This window comes from Sus scrofa, chromosome 12 (genome assembly GCF_054392235.1).
Source record: "Sus scrofa isolate SSC_HxYL_T2T_F1_AM1 chromosome 12, Sscrofa_HxYL_maternal_Yorkshire_Landrace_v2.0, whole genome shotgun sequence".
NCBI lineage: Eukaryota > Metazoa > Chordata > Mammalia > Artiodactyla > Suidae > Sus > Sus scrofa.
In genome coordinates, this window is record NC_139394.1 from 59,824,330 (window position 1) to 59,838,612 (window position 14,283).

Genomic DNA, 14,283 nt, shown 5'->3' on the forward strand with positions numbered 1-14,283 from the left:
CGGCTCCCACTGTCAGCTTGCCCCCGGATCTAAGCCCCAGGCAGCCGGCAAAGCTGCCCGCCTCTCAGTAACCACCGGCCTAGAGAATCCGTGCAGGCCCCTGGGACCAATTAACTTGGAAAATCCCAGCGGATGTACTAATGAGAAAGGGGGGGGGGGGTTTGTGCAGCTACTTTAGGGGAATGATGATTGGTTCTCTAACCAGAAGGAAGGATTCCTACAGTGAGGATTTCAGACCACAATAAAAGGCGACGAGGCCGCCAGGGGGAGCTGGAAGGGAGAGACTCTCAGGCTGGAAGATGCTGGGTTGTTTTGCTCAAGTCTGACTTAGGACCGCCTGCTATTTGGAACATTAAGGGGTGGGGGATGCTGTCGAGTTTTTGAAGGACAAAAACAAGCAATGGGTACATTTTAGAAAAAGCAAACTTTTAAAAATTGGGTTGTGACGCCTGAAAGCTTTCAAACTGGTGATGTAGATGCAGACCAAGCAATGACTAAAGTTTTAGCACATTCTAGAACTTGACTCCTGAGTCTTCTCGTCCTTTAATAGACTCTGATAGAAAGTGGGCAGTTAGGAGTTCCCGTCATGGCCCATCGGTAAACATATCTGATTAGTATCCATGAGGAAGCAGGTTTGATCCCTGGCCTCACTCAGTAGGTTAAGGATCTGGTGTTGCCTTAAGCTGTGGTGTAGGTCATAGATGCAGCTCCGATCCCACAGTGCTGTGACTGTGGTGTAGGCTGTCAGCTGTAGCTCCCATTTGACCCCTAGCCTGGGAACCTCCATATGACTGGATGGGGCCCTAAAAAAAAAACAAAAAAAAAAATTGTCTGTGATAGAAAGTGGGCAGTTAGTTCATGTGAGATATTGGCCATGTTTAGAGCTGGTGACCAGATTATTGGTAAAGGAAGTGACTGACCTGCTATGAGAGCAAAGGGCCACACTGGTGATCAGAGCAGAGCCCTGCTAGAGAGTTCATGCCTGTTTGCAGAACTCAAACAGTAAATATAGGGTCAGTTATACCCCAGTGTTTCCCACAGCAAGTATCCTGGCCTTTTAAAACTGAATAAAATTAACTGAATTGCTTTTAACCTTGTTGGTTTTGTGACAATGTATATTCTTTCATCTAGTCAAATATGCATTTCTCTAGAACTGCTACATGCCAAACAGGATGCTACACACTGAGAATACAGGGATAACTCCAGAGCCATATTTAAGGACGGGAGTTGAGAAAACTGGAAAAGCAGTGAAACGAAAAGAAAAATCAGCCATCATTACATTTCCCAAAGATAAGACTGTTCTATTCTAGGTTTGAGCGGAGTCAAGGAAGGGCTCATTCAAGTAGTCCTTAAAATTAGGCAGGGAGTTCCTGCTGTGGCACAGTGAGTTAAGGATCCGGCATTGCTACAGCTGTGGCATCATTTGCAGCTGCAGCTCAGATTTGATCCTGGCCTGGGAACTTCTGTATTCCATGGGAGGCCAAAAATTTTAAAAAGCTTTTAAAATAAAAAGTCAGATAAAATTAGGCAGAAGTAAGTGAGTCACAATTGAGGGGTAGAAGTGAATTCATGTTCTCCCTGTGCTTCTCGGGATTACAAAAACTGGACCTGGGTCCAAAGTGAGGTTCCTGGACCAGCATCAGCATCACTTGGGAGCTTGTCAGAAATGTAGAATCTTGGCCCTACCACAGACCTCAAATCAGAATCTGCATTTGAGGGAGTTCCCGTTGTGGCTCAGTGGGTTACAAACCTGACTAGTATCCATGAGGATGCGAGTTCAATCCCTGGCCTCACACAGTGGGTTAGAGGATCTAGCGTTGCCGGGAGCTGTGATGTACATTGCAGATGTGGCTCAGATCTGGTGTTGCTGTGGCTGTGACAAAGGCCAACAGCTGCAGCTCCGACTTGACCCCTAGCCTGGGAATGTCCATACGCTGCAAGCGTGGCCCTAAAAAAAAAAAAAAAAAAAGGAATCTGCATTTTAACTAGAGCCCCTGGGGATTTTTATGAACATTAAAGTTTGAGGAGCTTCTATATTAGACCTGCTACCCCCACCCCCTTCCACACACACTTATTTTCATTGAACTAATAGCATTCTCTTTTATGCTCAGTTAAAAAAAAAAAAAATCACCAGCCACGTCTGCATCTGACTATGACAATTTTTAATCTTTCCTTCAGGACATGTGCCCACTGGTCTAAAATGCCATCCTGACCAGGAACATCTGATTTACCCTCTGGGTTGCACCATCCTCATTCAGGCAATAAAAACTCAGGAACAGAATTTCCTACATGGGCACAGCAACAACGTCTCCTGTGTGACCATCTCCAAAAGTGGAGTTTACATTGCCTCCGGACAAGTCACATTCATGGGCTTCAAGGTGAATAAACCAAAAAAAAAAAAAAAAATCATTCACTGCGAATTGATTTAGAGGTGCCTCCAAGAAAAACTGCCCCGCTTCTGAATAGCTCTGCGCTGCCCTGTTTACATCCTTCCTCTTCTTCTCTTGTCATCTCTTGAGACTCACTTGCATTCCATCAGGCTGCACCTGAAGGAACCTGGCAGGTTTATACCCGATGTTGCAGCTTGCGACGGGTAATATGAAAGTCCCTTCTCATAACTGTTTCCATTTTGCTGCTGTCCTGTTGGTGAAAGGTACTCTAATTTCTAAAAAAGTGAGGAGCGATTATTTTTCACGCAGAAGGGTAGCTATCTCCTCCAATTCTTTTGTTTTGTTTGGTTTTTGTCTTTCTAGGGCGGCACCCATGGCACATGGAAGTTCCCAGGCTAAGGGTCTAGTAGGAGCTACAGCTGCCAGCTTACACCAGAGCCACGGCCATGCCAGATCCGAGCCACATCAGTGACCTACACCACAGCTCACGGTAACGCCGGATCCCCAACCCACTGAGCGAGGCCAGGGATTGAACCCGCAACCTCATGATTCCTAGACGGATTCGTTTCCTGCTATGCCACGACCCGGAACTCTTCCTCTGATTCTCTGAAAGCCTGTCAAGGACCTGACTGTGTATTCTTGCCCCCAGGCAGATATCATTTTGTGGGACTATAAGAAAAGGGAGTTGATGGCTCGGCTGTCGCTTCACAAAGGCAAAATTGAAGCTCTGGCCTTTTCACCAAATGATTTGTACTTGGTATCACTAGGAGGCCCAGATGATGGAAGGTAATGAATTAAGCATATTTACTTGTTTTTCCACCAGGCATATTTCCAGTGTTAAGTAGCCTCTCCTTTCTAACAGTCTCTGTTGGCCTGCTTGTATTTAAGGAAAGCAGTTCTCAAGCCCGCCCCTGCACTGGCATCAACTGGGAACTTCAGAAAATTCTAATGGTTGGCTCCACCTTTGGAGAGTTTGATCAGCTGGCTTTGGCTTCAGAAGTTAGAAAGAGGAGTTCCTGTCATGTCACAGCAGAAATGAATCTGACTAGCATCCGTGGGGATGCAGGTTCGATCCCTGGCCTTGCTCAGTGGGTTAAGGATCCAGCGTTACTGTGAGCTGTGGCATAGGTCACAGACACGGCTCGGATCCCGCATTGCCATGGTTGTGGTGTAGGTTGGTGGCTACAGCTCCAATTGGACCCCTAGCCTGAGAACCTCCATATGCCACAGGTGTGGCCCTAAAAAGACCAAAAAAAAAAAAAAAAAGTTGGAAAGACCTCCCAGGGGATTCTAAGGGGCAGCTAAAACAAGAACCATTGCTGTAAAAGATGACATCATCCTTGTCATCCTCATTGTCCCCAACAGCTTTTCTTTTTTTTTTTCCTTTGACCACTTCCTGTGGGACATGTGTGTGCTGGGCATTTTAACTATCCTTTAAGCCTCATGACAGCTCCATGGGGTGGGAGTTCTTGGGGCCACATGACAGATGACAATCTAAGGTTACCAGCAGCTAAGTCGCAGAGCTGGGGGGCTAACCCTGGCAGTGTGACTCCAGAGGTGGCATTTTTTTTGGGGGGGGGGGAGGGCTGCCTGTGGCATGCGGAATTTCCCAGGCCAGGGATCAAATCCACGCCACAGCTGTGACCCAAGCCAGGAGCAGTGATAATGCTAGGTCCTTAACTCACTGGGCCACCAGGGAACTCCCAGAAGTGGCATTTTTAACTTGCCTTGCCAAGACATGATCTTTGCCCTCAAGAATCTCACAATCAAGTTTAGTAGGCAGAGGATACATACAAATGAAATTGGGGGGGGGGGAGTATTTAAAAGTATTCTGTTAGGAAGAACATCAATGCAGTGCATATCCCTATATAAATGCTAAAGGAAGGTGGATACCCCTATATAAACGCTAGAGAAGAAAAATAATAACACCTGGGGTTTGTGTAGGATTTATTTGTTTATTTATTTATTTTTGTCTTTGTGCCTTTTCTTAAGCCACTCCCGTGGCATATGGAGGTTCCCAGGCTAGGGGTCTAATCAGAGCTGTAGCCACCAGCCTACACAGAGCCACAGCAACGTGGGATCTGAGCCACATCTGCGACCTACACCACAGCTCACGGCAATGCCGGATCCTTAACCCACTGAGCAAGGGCAGGGATCCAACCCAAAACCTCATGGTTCCTAGTCGGATTGGCTAACCACTGCACCACGACGGGAACTCCCCCCACCTTTTATTTTTTTAGGATTTAATACTTAGGTGCACATCTACAGGTATTTTCTCATTTGAGCTGCACAAGTTAAGTACAATGAAAATATGGGGAACATAGGTCGGCATGTTTTTACATCAACAAGGTTTGTATTATCTGCATGTAATACGTATATTATTGAGAAATCTCTTAATATATAGCAAATCCACAAAATCGTCATGAGACTTCCTCCTTTCATAGTCATTCTCCGGCCATGGAAATAGTCCCAGTTCCCTGGCCCATCCCCATTTGACAGGTTTTTGTTGTTGTTGTTGTTGCTGTTTTCATAAGAAAGGCATCCGAGAGTTTCCTGGTAGCACAAAAAGTTAAGGATCTGGCAGTGTCACTGCTGCAGCGCGGGTCTGATCCCTGGCCCAGGCACTTCTTTATGCCGCAGGCATGGCCGACAAGAAAGAAATGCATCCACAAATCATCCATTAACAGTCTTAGCTCAACTGAGGGGGGCTGTTCTCAATCCTGGGTGCACCCTGGAATCAGCCGAGGAAGTAAGACCATGGATGCCGGGGGCCCGGCCCCAGAGATTCTTCAAGCTCAACAGTTGGCACCTCCGTCCCTACCCCTTGCCAAAAAGTTGCCAAGGCTAGGCCTTGGGGGAGGAAAAATGGCCCCTTAACCAAGATTAATCTGCAACATCATTCATTTCCTCTGTAATTTCAAGCTTGATTTTTGGCTCTCTAAAATTTATTTGCAGAAAATCAGGGAATGTTGAGACAAACATTCTAAAGAAAAACAAACTTTGTTCTGCTAGGAAAATGCAATATGCCCATCCCTGAACAGCCACGGTCTGAGGACCATGGGGTCCTGGGGACAGGTTTTGGACAGTCACAGGTCAACCCTGCCGTGTGGAGGGGCCATTCTCCCCAAAGCCCCTGGGGTCTCCACAAAGGGGGAGAAGCAGAAGGGATGCTGGGAACTCGAGTGGACATTGTAAAATTTGCATATGCAGGAGTTCCCATCATGGCTCAGTGGTTAACGAACCTGACTAGCATCCATGAGGATGCAGGTTCGACCCCTGGCCTCGCTCAGTAATCCAGTGTTGCCGTGAGCTGCGGTGTAGGTAGCAGACATGGCTCGGCTCCCGAGTTGCTACGGCTGTGCGGCTACAGCTCCAATTGGACCCCTTGCCTGGGAACCTCCTTATGCCATGGATGTGGCCCTAAAAAGACCAAAAAAAAAAAAAAAAGTGCATATGCATACATATAAAATATTTTGTAACCTATCTATGAATTTTTTGCATAAATGTTGTCGTACTGACAATGTTGTAATACAACCTGCTTTGGCTAATTTTATATTAAGAACATCATCTGTATTATTATCTATCTACACGTCTATATATCAAAATATAAACTACACATATATACACATATATATCCCTCTCTGCAATGACTATGCTATTCAACTGTACGGATATGCTGGGATTTATTTGGCGAAGTATCTATGTTGGTTTCTTGTATTTATTTTTAGATCTTGAACTTATTTTTGAAAAATCAAAGCTATAGCTGCTCACAGTTTATTAAGAAAGTGCGTTGTCCTACTAACACACTAAATGAAATAACATAAAATAAAATGTGCATATGCTAAATCTTTAAGCCGAAAGATTTAAAATTCACATCCCCTCCACCATACAGAGTTCTACTCTCTGGAGGCACCAGGATTCTTTTTTTTTTTAACAGGCTTATTGAGAGTCACTTCACATACCATAAAATCCATCCATTCAGGATGTACCGTAGAGTGGTTTTTAGTGGAGGGTTCGTCGAGTGCGGGGGTGTGTGTGTGTGTGTTTTGGCCAGAATACTTCCCCAAGGACATTTTCACAGTTGTATAACTGTCACCACAATCACTTCTGGGACACGTTCAACACCTCAAAGTGAAACCCCGTAGCCACCGGCAGTCACTCCCCATTCCCGCTCCACGGCTGTCCCCTGGCCCCAGGCAACCTTCCGTCTCTATAGACCTGCCTGCTCTGGATGCTTCACATACGTGGAATCATGCGCTGTGCGGCCTTTGGTGCCTGTTTTCACATTATATGGATTCGCCACATTTTTCCTGTCCATGACTTTTAGGTCGCTTCCACTTTTAGGCTAGTATTACAACGCCGTCGTGAACATTCCCGTACCAGATTTTGCCTGGAGGTCCATCTTTATTTCTCTCGGGCATGACGTTTTAATGGTCTTTTTTATTTTGGCTCATCCAGGCTTTACCCCTTTCAAGAGATATGCCTCTCGAATGTTCCACATTAGATGGTATAACTTCCTACTGAGAAAAATGCCTTTACAGCTCTTGTACTACCTCTTCCCTCCCGGTTCCTGGCAATCTTGGTTATACCTTGACTGCAGACTGCCTGTGATAATACATTCTACTGGTAGAAAATGTGAGAAATGTAGGTGGGCAATTTTTTTGTTTGTTTGTTTATGGGTTTTTTTTTTTTTTTTTTGCTTTGTTTTGTTTTCGTCTTTTTAGGGCTGCACCCGTGGCATGTGGAAGTTCCCAGGCTAGGGGTCGAATCGGAGCTGCAGGTGCTGGCCTACACCACAGCCGCAGCCATGCCAGACCTGAGCTGTGTCTGTGACCTACACCACAGCTCACGGCAACGCTGGATCCTTAAACCCACTGAGCAAGGCCAGGGATCGAACCTGCATCCTCACCGATACTAGTCAGATTCCTTACCGCTGAGCCACGACAGGAACTCCGGTCAGCATGTTTTTCCATCCACGAGGTTTGTACCATCCGCATTCTTTTCTCTTGAATACTTTGATTCCAGTGTCTAATGTAACACACACACACCCCCACATACCTTTGCTATATTATTCACCAAACGCTACTCAATTTAGGGCTAAATTGTTTGAACTCAGAAAGACAGAAATATCTCCCAAAACAGTGCTTCTCAAAGTATGGTCCCCGGATCAGCAGCATCAGCATCACCTGAGACTTTTTAGAAAAACTATTTCTCAGGCTCCACCCCAGACCTACTGAATCTGAAAGTCTGGGGGTAGGTCCTAGAACTTTCTGGGCTCGCAAGCCCTCCAGGTGAAGCAGATACATGTTCAAGTTTAAAAACACACCTTTCTTTCGTCCTCTTTCTTGCTTTTAATTAATGAAGTAATTTCTTTTTTTGCCGGAGTACGTCCCCAGGGAAATTTTTTATCAGAGGGCAATGAGGGGTAAAGGTTTATGCCCCGCAGGTCTGAAAAGTCTTTCTTTTAGCCTCAGACTTGATTGATAGGCTCATGGATTTCCAGCCTCATAATTCTTTTCCTTCCAAACTTTTTCAAGGTCTCCCATTTGTCTTCTAACACCCAGGGTGATTGAGGAGACATCTGGAGGGGGGCTGTGTGGTGAGAGTAATTCTTTTGTTCTTTTGCAAGTAACTGCTTTTATTTTTTCCTTCTAGAACCACTAAAAGAGCCGATTCTTATTTTGAAAGCCCGTTTCTGACTCTTTGTCCTTTGGTCTGGGCAGTGTGGTGGTGTGGAGCATAGCCAAGACAGAGGCCATCTGTGGCAGCCCAGCAGCCGGCCTCAACGTGGGCAACGCCACCTCAGTCGTCTTCTCCCAATGCCATGATGAGATGTTTGTCACCGCCGGAAAGTAAGCATCTGCAGTCAGGGGTTTTGGAACTCATGAATCACTTGACTGGTCATCCCACTGCAGGGAGATGTGGGTTTTGTCCTGGAAGAAGACCCCCCATCATGATTTTCATGATTTGGGAGTCATTAAAAATTCTTCTGGAGTTCCCATCATGGCTCAGTGGTTCACGAATCTGACTAGCATCCATGAGGACGCAGGTTTGATCCCTGGCCTCGCTTAGGGGGTTAAGGATCTGGCGTTGCCATGAGCTGTGGTGTAGGTCGCAACATGGCTTGGATCCTGTGTTGCTATGGCTGTGGTGTAGGCTGGTGGCTACAGCTCTGGTTGGACCCCTAGCCTGGGAACCCCATGTATCTTGGGAGCGTCCTTAAAAAGACAAAAAAAAAAAATTCTTTTAGGGAGCTCCCACCGTGGCACAACAGGATCGATGGCATCTTGGAAGTGCTGGGACACAGGTTGGATGCCCCACCCTGACACAGTGGGTTAAGGATCCAGCATTGCTGCGGCTTCAGTTGCAACTGGGGCTGGGATCTGACCCCTGGCCGGGAACTCCATATGGAGCGGGGCAGCCAAAACAAGGAAATAAAAAAAATCCTTTGAGGCGAAAGTCTTTTTAAATACGGTTATTTGAACACATTCTGTGCTTCCTACTGAAAAGGTTCTGCCAATCTGCTAAACCCACTGCAGACTCTGGTCTGTCTGTTACTGATGACACATCGCCCGCCATCCCAGCTCACAGGGTAATTTGCCCAGTTGCACCGATTCGCTTACTGGTGGATCTTCCCACCTGCTCTTCATTTAGGTCTCACACAATGAGAGTTTGCAAAGGAACCGCTCCAGGAAGTTTCAAATATTTGACCGTCAGCCATGCGAGGTCCTTTCTGGTAGGGTCGGCTCCAAGCCACGGAGAAGGGGGGCACCAAGCTGAAGGTCTGAACAGAGGCCAGCATCTGACCACTGGAAGAAATCAATTTACAGATTTCAGAGCCCTGTTGGGAGCGTGACGTGCAAGTTAAACCTGTGTCAAGGCATTTTGTGTCACGTATCAGTTCAAAGGTCAGAGATCCGTGACTGCACGGCCGACACCTCTGCTGGGTGGCACTCTCCTTTTCAACCTCGCCGGTGGTCTCCCGTGAAAGTCGCACACTGTCAGTTACTTTTCCAGCCAGAGGAAAGAATTCCTGCTCCTCCCATCTCTGCTGTTTCCTGTCCCACTACCTGTGACACCAGGAATGCAACCGTTCCATGGCTAATTACGAAGCAGGATTTATTCAGAGACTGTAAAACTAACTGGCTGGCATGAAAACCTACATGAATTTAAGTTTAAAAAAAAAAGTGTTTAGGACAATCTTTATTCTCGGTCTGCTTTAATTTCATGTGACACTGGTAATGGAGAAAAAGCTGGCATCCTTTTTTTTTTTTTTTTTTTTAAGGTCACACCCACGACATATGGAGGTTCCCAGGCTAGAGGTTGAATGGGAACTACAGCCAGCAGCCTACACCACAGCCATAGCAATGCAGGATCCGAGCTGCATCTGTGACCTACACCACAGCTCATGGCAACACCGGATCCTTAACCCACTGAGCGAGGCCAGGGATCGAACCTGCAACTTCATGGTTCCTAGTCAGATTCATTTCTGCTGTGCCACGACGGGAACTCCAAAGCTGGCATTCTTAAGTATGGTACCCATGTACCCTGGGTTCTCCACAATGGCTTCAATTTCTCGTATTCCATTATATTGTCCCCCATCAGACGTGCTGCAGACTCCAGTGTTTCAGCATCCAAATGACATCTACCCAAGAGGCCAAGGAAAAGCTGATTGTCTTTAGTTTGGAAAGTATATTCACAATACTGTGGAGCACTATGTGCCTAACGCTGGGGCTTCAAAAAAAAGGAAAATGAAATTGATGAACGTATTTTTATTTTTATTTTTGAATGTATTTTTAGATTAATTTTTTCTATTTAAGACATTAGCTGAAGTCTTTTTTTTTTTTTTTTTTTTTTTTTTTGTCTTTTTGCTATTTCTTGGGCCGCTCCCGCGGCATATGGAGGTTCCCAGGCTAGGGGTCGAATCGGAGCTGTAGCCACCAGCCTACGCCAGAGCCACAGCAACGCTTGATCCGAGCCGCGTCTGCAACCTACACTACAGCTCAGGGCAACGCCGGATCGTTAACCCACTGAGCAAGGCCAGGGATCGAACCCGCAACCTCATGGTTCCTAGTCGGGTTCGTTAACCACTGCGCCACGACGGGAACTCCGTAGCTGAAGTCTTGGTGATGTTCGCCTCGATATTTTTATACAACTATTAATTCAGCGTATAATGATGAAATAGCAACTATGGGCCAAGTCCCAGGTTAGGGGCTGATTTTGTTTGACTCTTAGTTGTTTAGTCTCATTTCTCCATAAGACCGGACATTCCATAATGATGCCTTCCCTTTAAAAAACTTCCTCATGGAGTTCCCATCGTGGCTCAGCAGGTTAAGGGCCTGACCTTGTCTCTGTGAGGATGCAGGTTCCATCGCCAGCCTCCCTCAGTGGGTTAAGGATCAATGCGGCCCCAAGCCAAGCGCGGGGGGGCAGAAGCCGCAGGAATCTGGCGTTGCTGTGGCTGTGGTGTAGACCGCAGCTGCAGGTCCAATTCTGCCCCTAACCTAGGAACTTCCATATGCAGTGGGTGTGGCCATAAAACAAACAGCACCCCCCCAAACTGCCTCACGACCCTGTACTTTGAATGAAACCCACTTGATGAATTCCGCTGTGCTTTGCTTATCTGTTTGTACGTTTGTTTTTGCTCGGGGATGGAGTATTCGATTCAAAGTGAGACAGCTGGATGTGAATCCTTGCTCCTCTGTGTGGAGGCTCTGCATTTTCTCATTTGGAGCGTGGGCGGTTGTGAGTTTCGAATGGAGTGCAATTGGACCTCCGTTTCCCTGGTTCCTCATCCGCAGATTCAACCAACCATGGATCACGTACGGGCATTTAGGATCCGCGGGTAGTAGAATCTGCGAGTGCGGAATCGCAGATGCAGAACCAGCGAACACGGAGGAGGACGCCCCCCACCCCAGGGCCCCTGAGCATGCGTGGATGCTGGTGTCCGAGGCGGGGCGTGGGACCAGCTCCCGGGACGCTAAGGGACGACTTTATCTTAGGTAGATCACCAGTCCACAACAAATCCTCAAACATAGCTAGTTCTCGTCCTTTCAGCTTCTCCTTCAAGGGACTAGAGAAAACAGAGAAGAGGTGGAGTGTGTATCCAATGGGCATCCATTTGATGGTGAGTTTCTCTTCTGTAGTGGGACAATTCGAGTGTGGGAACTGGATCTCCCAAACCGAAAGATCTGGCCAACCGAGTGCCAGACGGGACAGATGAAAAGAATAGTCATGAGCATCTCAGTAAGTACTGCTCTAAGTCTTATTTTAGGTAACTGTTGGTACAAGTTCCTCTTAACAGTACTGCCCAAGAGAGGGGTGTGTGTGTGTGTGTGTGTGTGTGTGTGTGTTATACATGTGTGTACTTACATGCCCCTTGGGTTGGGGGTCGGGAGGTGAGGTCTGGACCTAAGGGACCTCGATGGAGGAGTCACAGGTGAGCAAGTCTCAGTACAGGAGCTCCTGTGGGAAGCTGCCTCGCCAGCTGGGAAGTGACCTGTGTCTGCCATCAGACCGCAGAAACCTGCCTGTCCTGGAGGAAGTAGTGTAGCCAGAAGGTGCTCAGAGCCCGCAGCACATCCCTGTGGAAGTTTTACGCTATTTCTGCACCGCAAAGGAAGTTCCTAACAAGTTTCTCCTTGCTGAAATGCAGTCGCCTCCATAAAGAGGAATTATGCATATGGTTTTTGTTTTGTTGTTTGTTTGCTTGCTGGCTTGTTAGGGCCACACCCGTGGCATATGAAAGTTCCCAGGCTAGGGGACGAATTGGAGCTGTAGCTGCCAGCCTGCACCACAGCCATGGCGACGTGGGATCCAAGCATCGGCTGCAGCCCACACCACAGCTCACCGCAGCGCCAGATACCAACCCACTGAGCAAGGCCAGGGATCGAACCTGCACCCTCATGGATACTAGTCAGAGTCATTTCCTCTGTGCCACAACAGGCACTCCCTATTTATATGTTTTTAATGTGGATTCAAATATTCAGACATATAGCCCTGTTCTCCATTGACTTGTTCCTCTTGTTTAATGCGGACTCATTTTTTGCATGTAGACTCTGGGAAGCAGGAGATAAAGCACACCTTTATCCTAGGAGCCATTCGAGGGTGACTCATGATGTGTCCGCTAACTGCAGACGCAGGCTGACCTCCGGTGAAATGCACCGACTGACTGAGTCTACTATTTCCCCCAGTTCTGAGTATGGCCCTGACTCTGCTCCCCCCTAAAGCTGTTCTTACCCATCTTTGGGTCTCCGGAAACGGAAGTCACCATGGATGCCTTGGCAGGTCTTTGTGGAGTTCAGAGAAAATTCATCCCATATCTTGTCAGTGGCTCATGGCATCGCTGGGGACAACTAGGTTCTCAGGGTTCCTTTTCTCTCTGATCCCCAGATGGCCAGTGACGATAGCTTTTTCTACCTTGGCACCACAACTGGAGATATTCTAAAGATGAACCCTAGGACCAAGCTGCTGGCAGACACTGGGCCCGCTAAGGACAAATTCAGCCTGGTGAGTAGCGACCGTGGAAATCTGGTCTGCTCTGCTGTTTTCTAGTGATTTCTTCCCTCCACGAGCAGCACAGGCTTCTGGCAAGAGTCCGGAAAGAAAATGACAAGTCTGGAGTTCCCATCGTGGCTCAGTGGTTAACGAATCCGACTAGGAGCCATGAGGTTGCGGGTTCGATCCCTGGCCTTGCTCTGTGGGTTAAGGATCTGACATTGCCGTGAGCTGTGGTGTAGGTCGCAGATGCGGCTCAGATCCCGAGTTGCTGTGGCTCTGGCGTAGGCCGGCAGCTACAGCTCTGATTCACCCCGTAGCCTGGGAATCTCCGTTTGCCACGGGAGCAGCCCTTAGAAAAGGCAAGACAAAAAAAGAAAGAAAGGAAGGAAGGAAGAAAGAGAGAGAGAAAGAAAATGACAAGTCTAAAAGGTAACCATTCATACAAGTTCCTATTAGGTTACAAAGCTGCACCTGAATTTGGCAAGGTGTGTCGACTAGCTCTTTCGAGCCCTCATCACTTATCTTCAGGACAGAGGTATTCCTTGGAATTCTCAACTAGGAATTAGTTTTCACATCTTCAAAGCTTCGGGTCTGTGGATTTGTGATTTGCAACAGAAATGGTTCCAGCATTTGGGCAGCCCCATTGCTGTGTGTAAGAGACACAGGTTCTTTGATTTATAAGACTATGTATCATTTTTTTCTAATCTAACAACCAGATCTTAGATTTTTGGCCTCCACTGACATTTTGAGTCATCAGCAAGACCTTGAAATTGTTTGTTGTTTATATTTGCAGAATCCCTAGCAATTCTGGTTAAAAGTTCAGTGAGAGGCTTTGATATTTAAACCAAATGAAAAGCCTGCCATCAAAGGGTAATTGGACAGAATAAGTCCTGCTATTTCCAGGGCCCCGGAAAGTTCTAAATGCTGTTTCCACGAAACTTTTGACTTTGAAAGCTTCTACCAGACTCTGCACCTGCCTATCTCCTGTCTGATAGCAGAGCAGATGGTTCTGGGAGTTCCTTAGTGATCTAGTGGTTAGGATTCAGCACTTTCACCCCTGCGGCCCGGCGTTCAGTCTCTGGCCTGGGAACTGAGATCCCACATCAAGCTGCCGCACACAGTTTGAGCAGATGGTTCTAACGAAGGTTAGATACTTATCATAGTCCCAAGAAGCTTTGAAATATTGTACCAGGTTCCTGGGATGATGTCAGAGTTCTCGATCATAGTAGCTTTTTTTTTTTTTCGGTCTTTCTGCCTTTTCTAGGGCTGCTCCTGTGGCATATGGAGTTTCCCAAGGCTAGGGGTCTAATTGGAGCTGTAAGCTACTGGCCTAAGGCAGAGCCACAGCAACGTGGGATCCAAGCCGAGTCTGCGACCTATGCCACAGCTCACA

The 14,283-nt window shown here is 47.1% G+C and overlaps 1 protein-coding gene across 8 annotated transcripts in view; it reads left to right on the forward strand.

Moving 5' to 3' along the window:
• CFAP52 (cilia and flagella associated protein 52) overlaps positions 1 to 14,283 on the forward strand; it is a 38,268-nt gene that overhangs the window by 415 nt on the left and 23,570 nt on the right. For 3 of the 8 annotated variants that reach the window (XR_014820221.1, XM_084982717.1, NM_001444868.1), the window contains 5 exon segments: positions 2,179 to 2,378; positions 3,040 to 3,176; positions 8,114 to 8,242; positions 11,537 to 11,636; positions 12,783 to 12,899. Coding sequence is in view for 7 of the 8 variants with exons in the window: in XM_084982717.1 (XP_084838843.1) it covers positions 2,179 to 2,378; positions 3,040 to 3,176; positions 8,114 to 8,242; positions 11,537 to 11,636; positions 12,783 to 12,899 (683 nt within the window). In the remaining variant the exon portion in view is untranslated. 8 annotated transcript variants of the gene reach the window in all.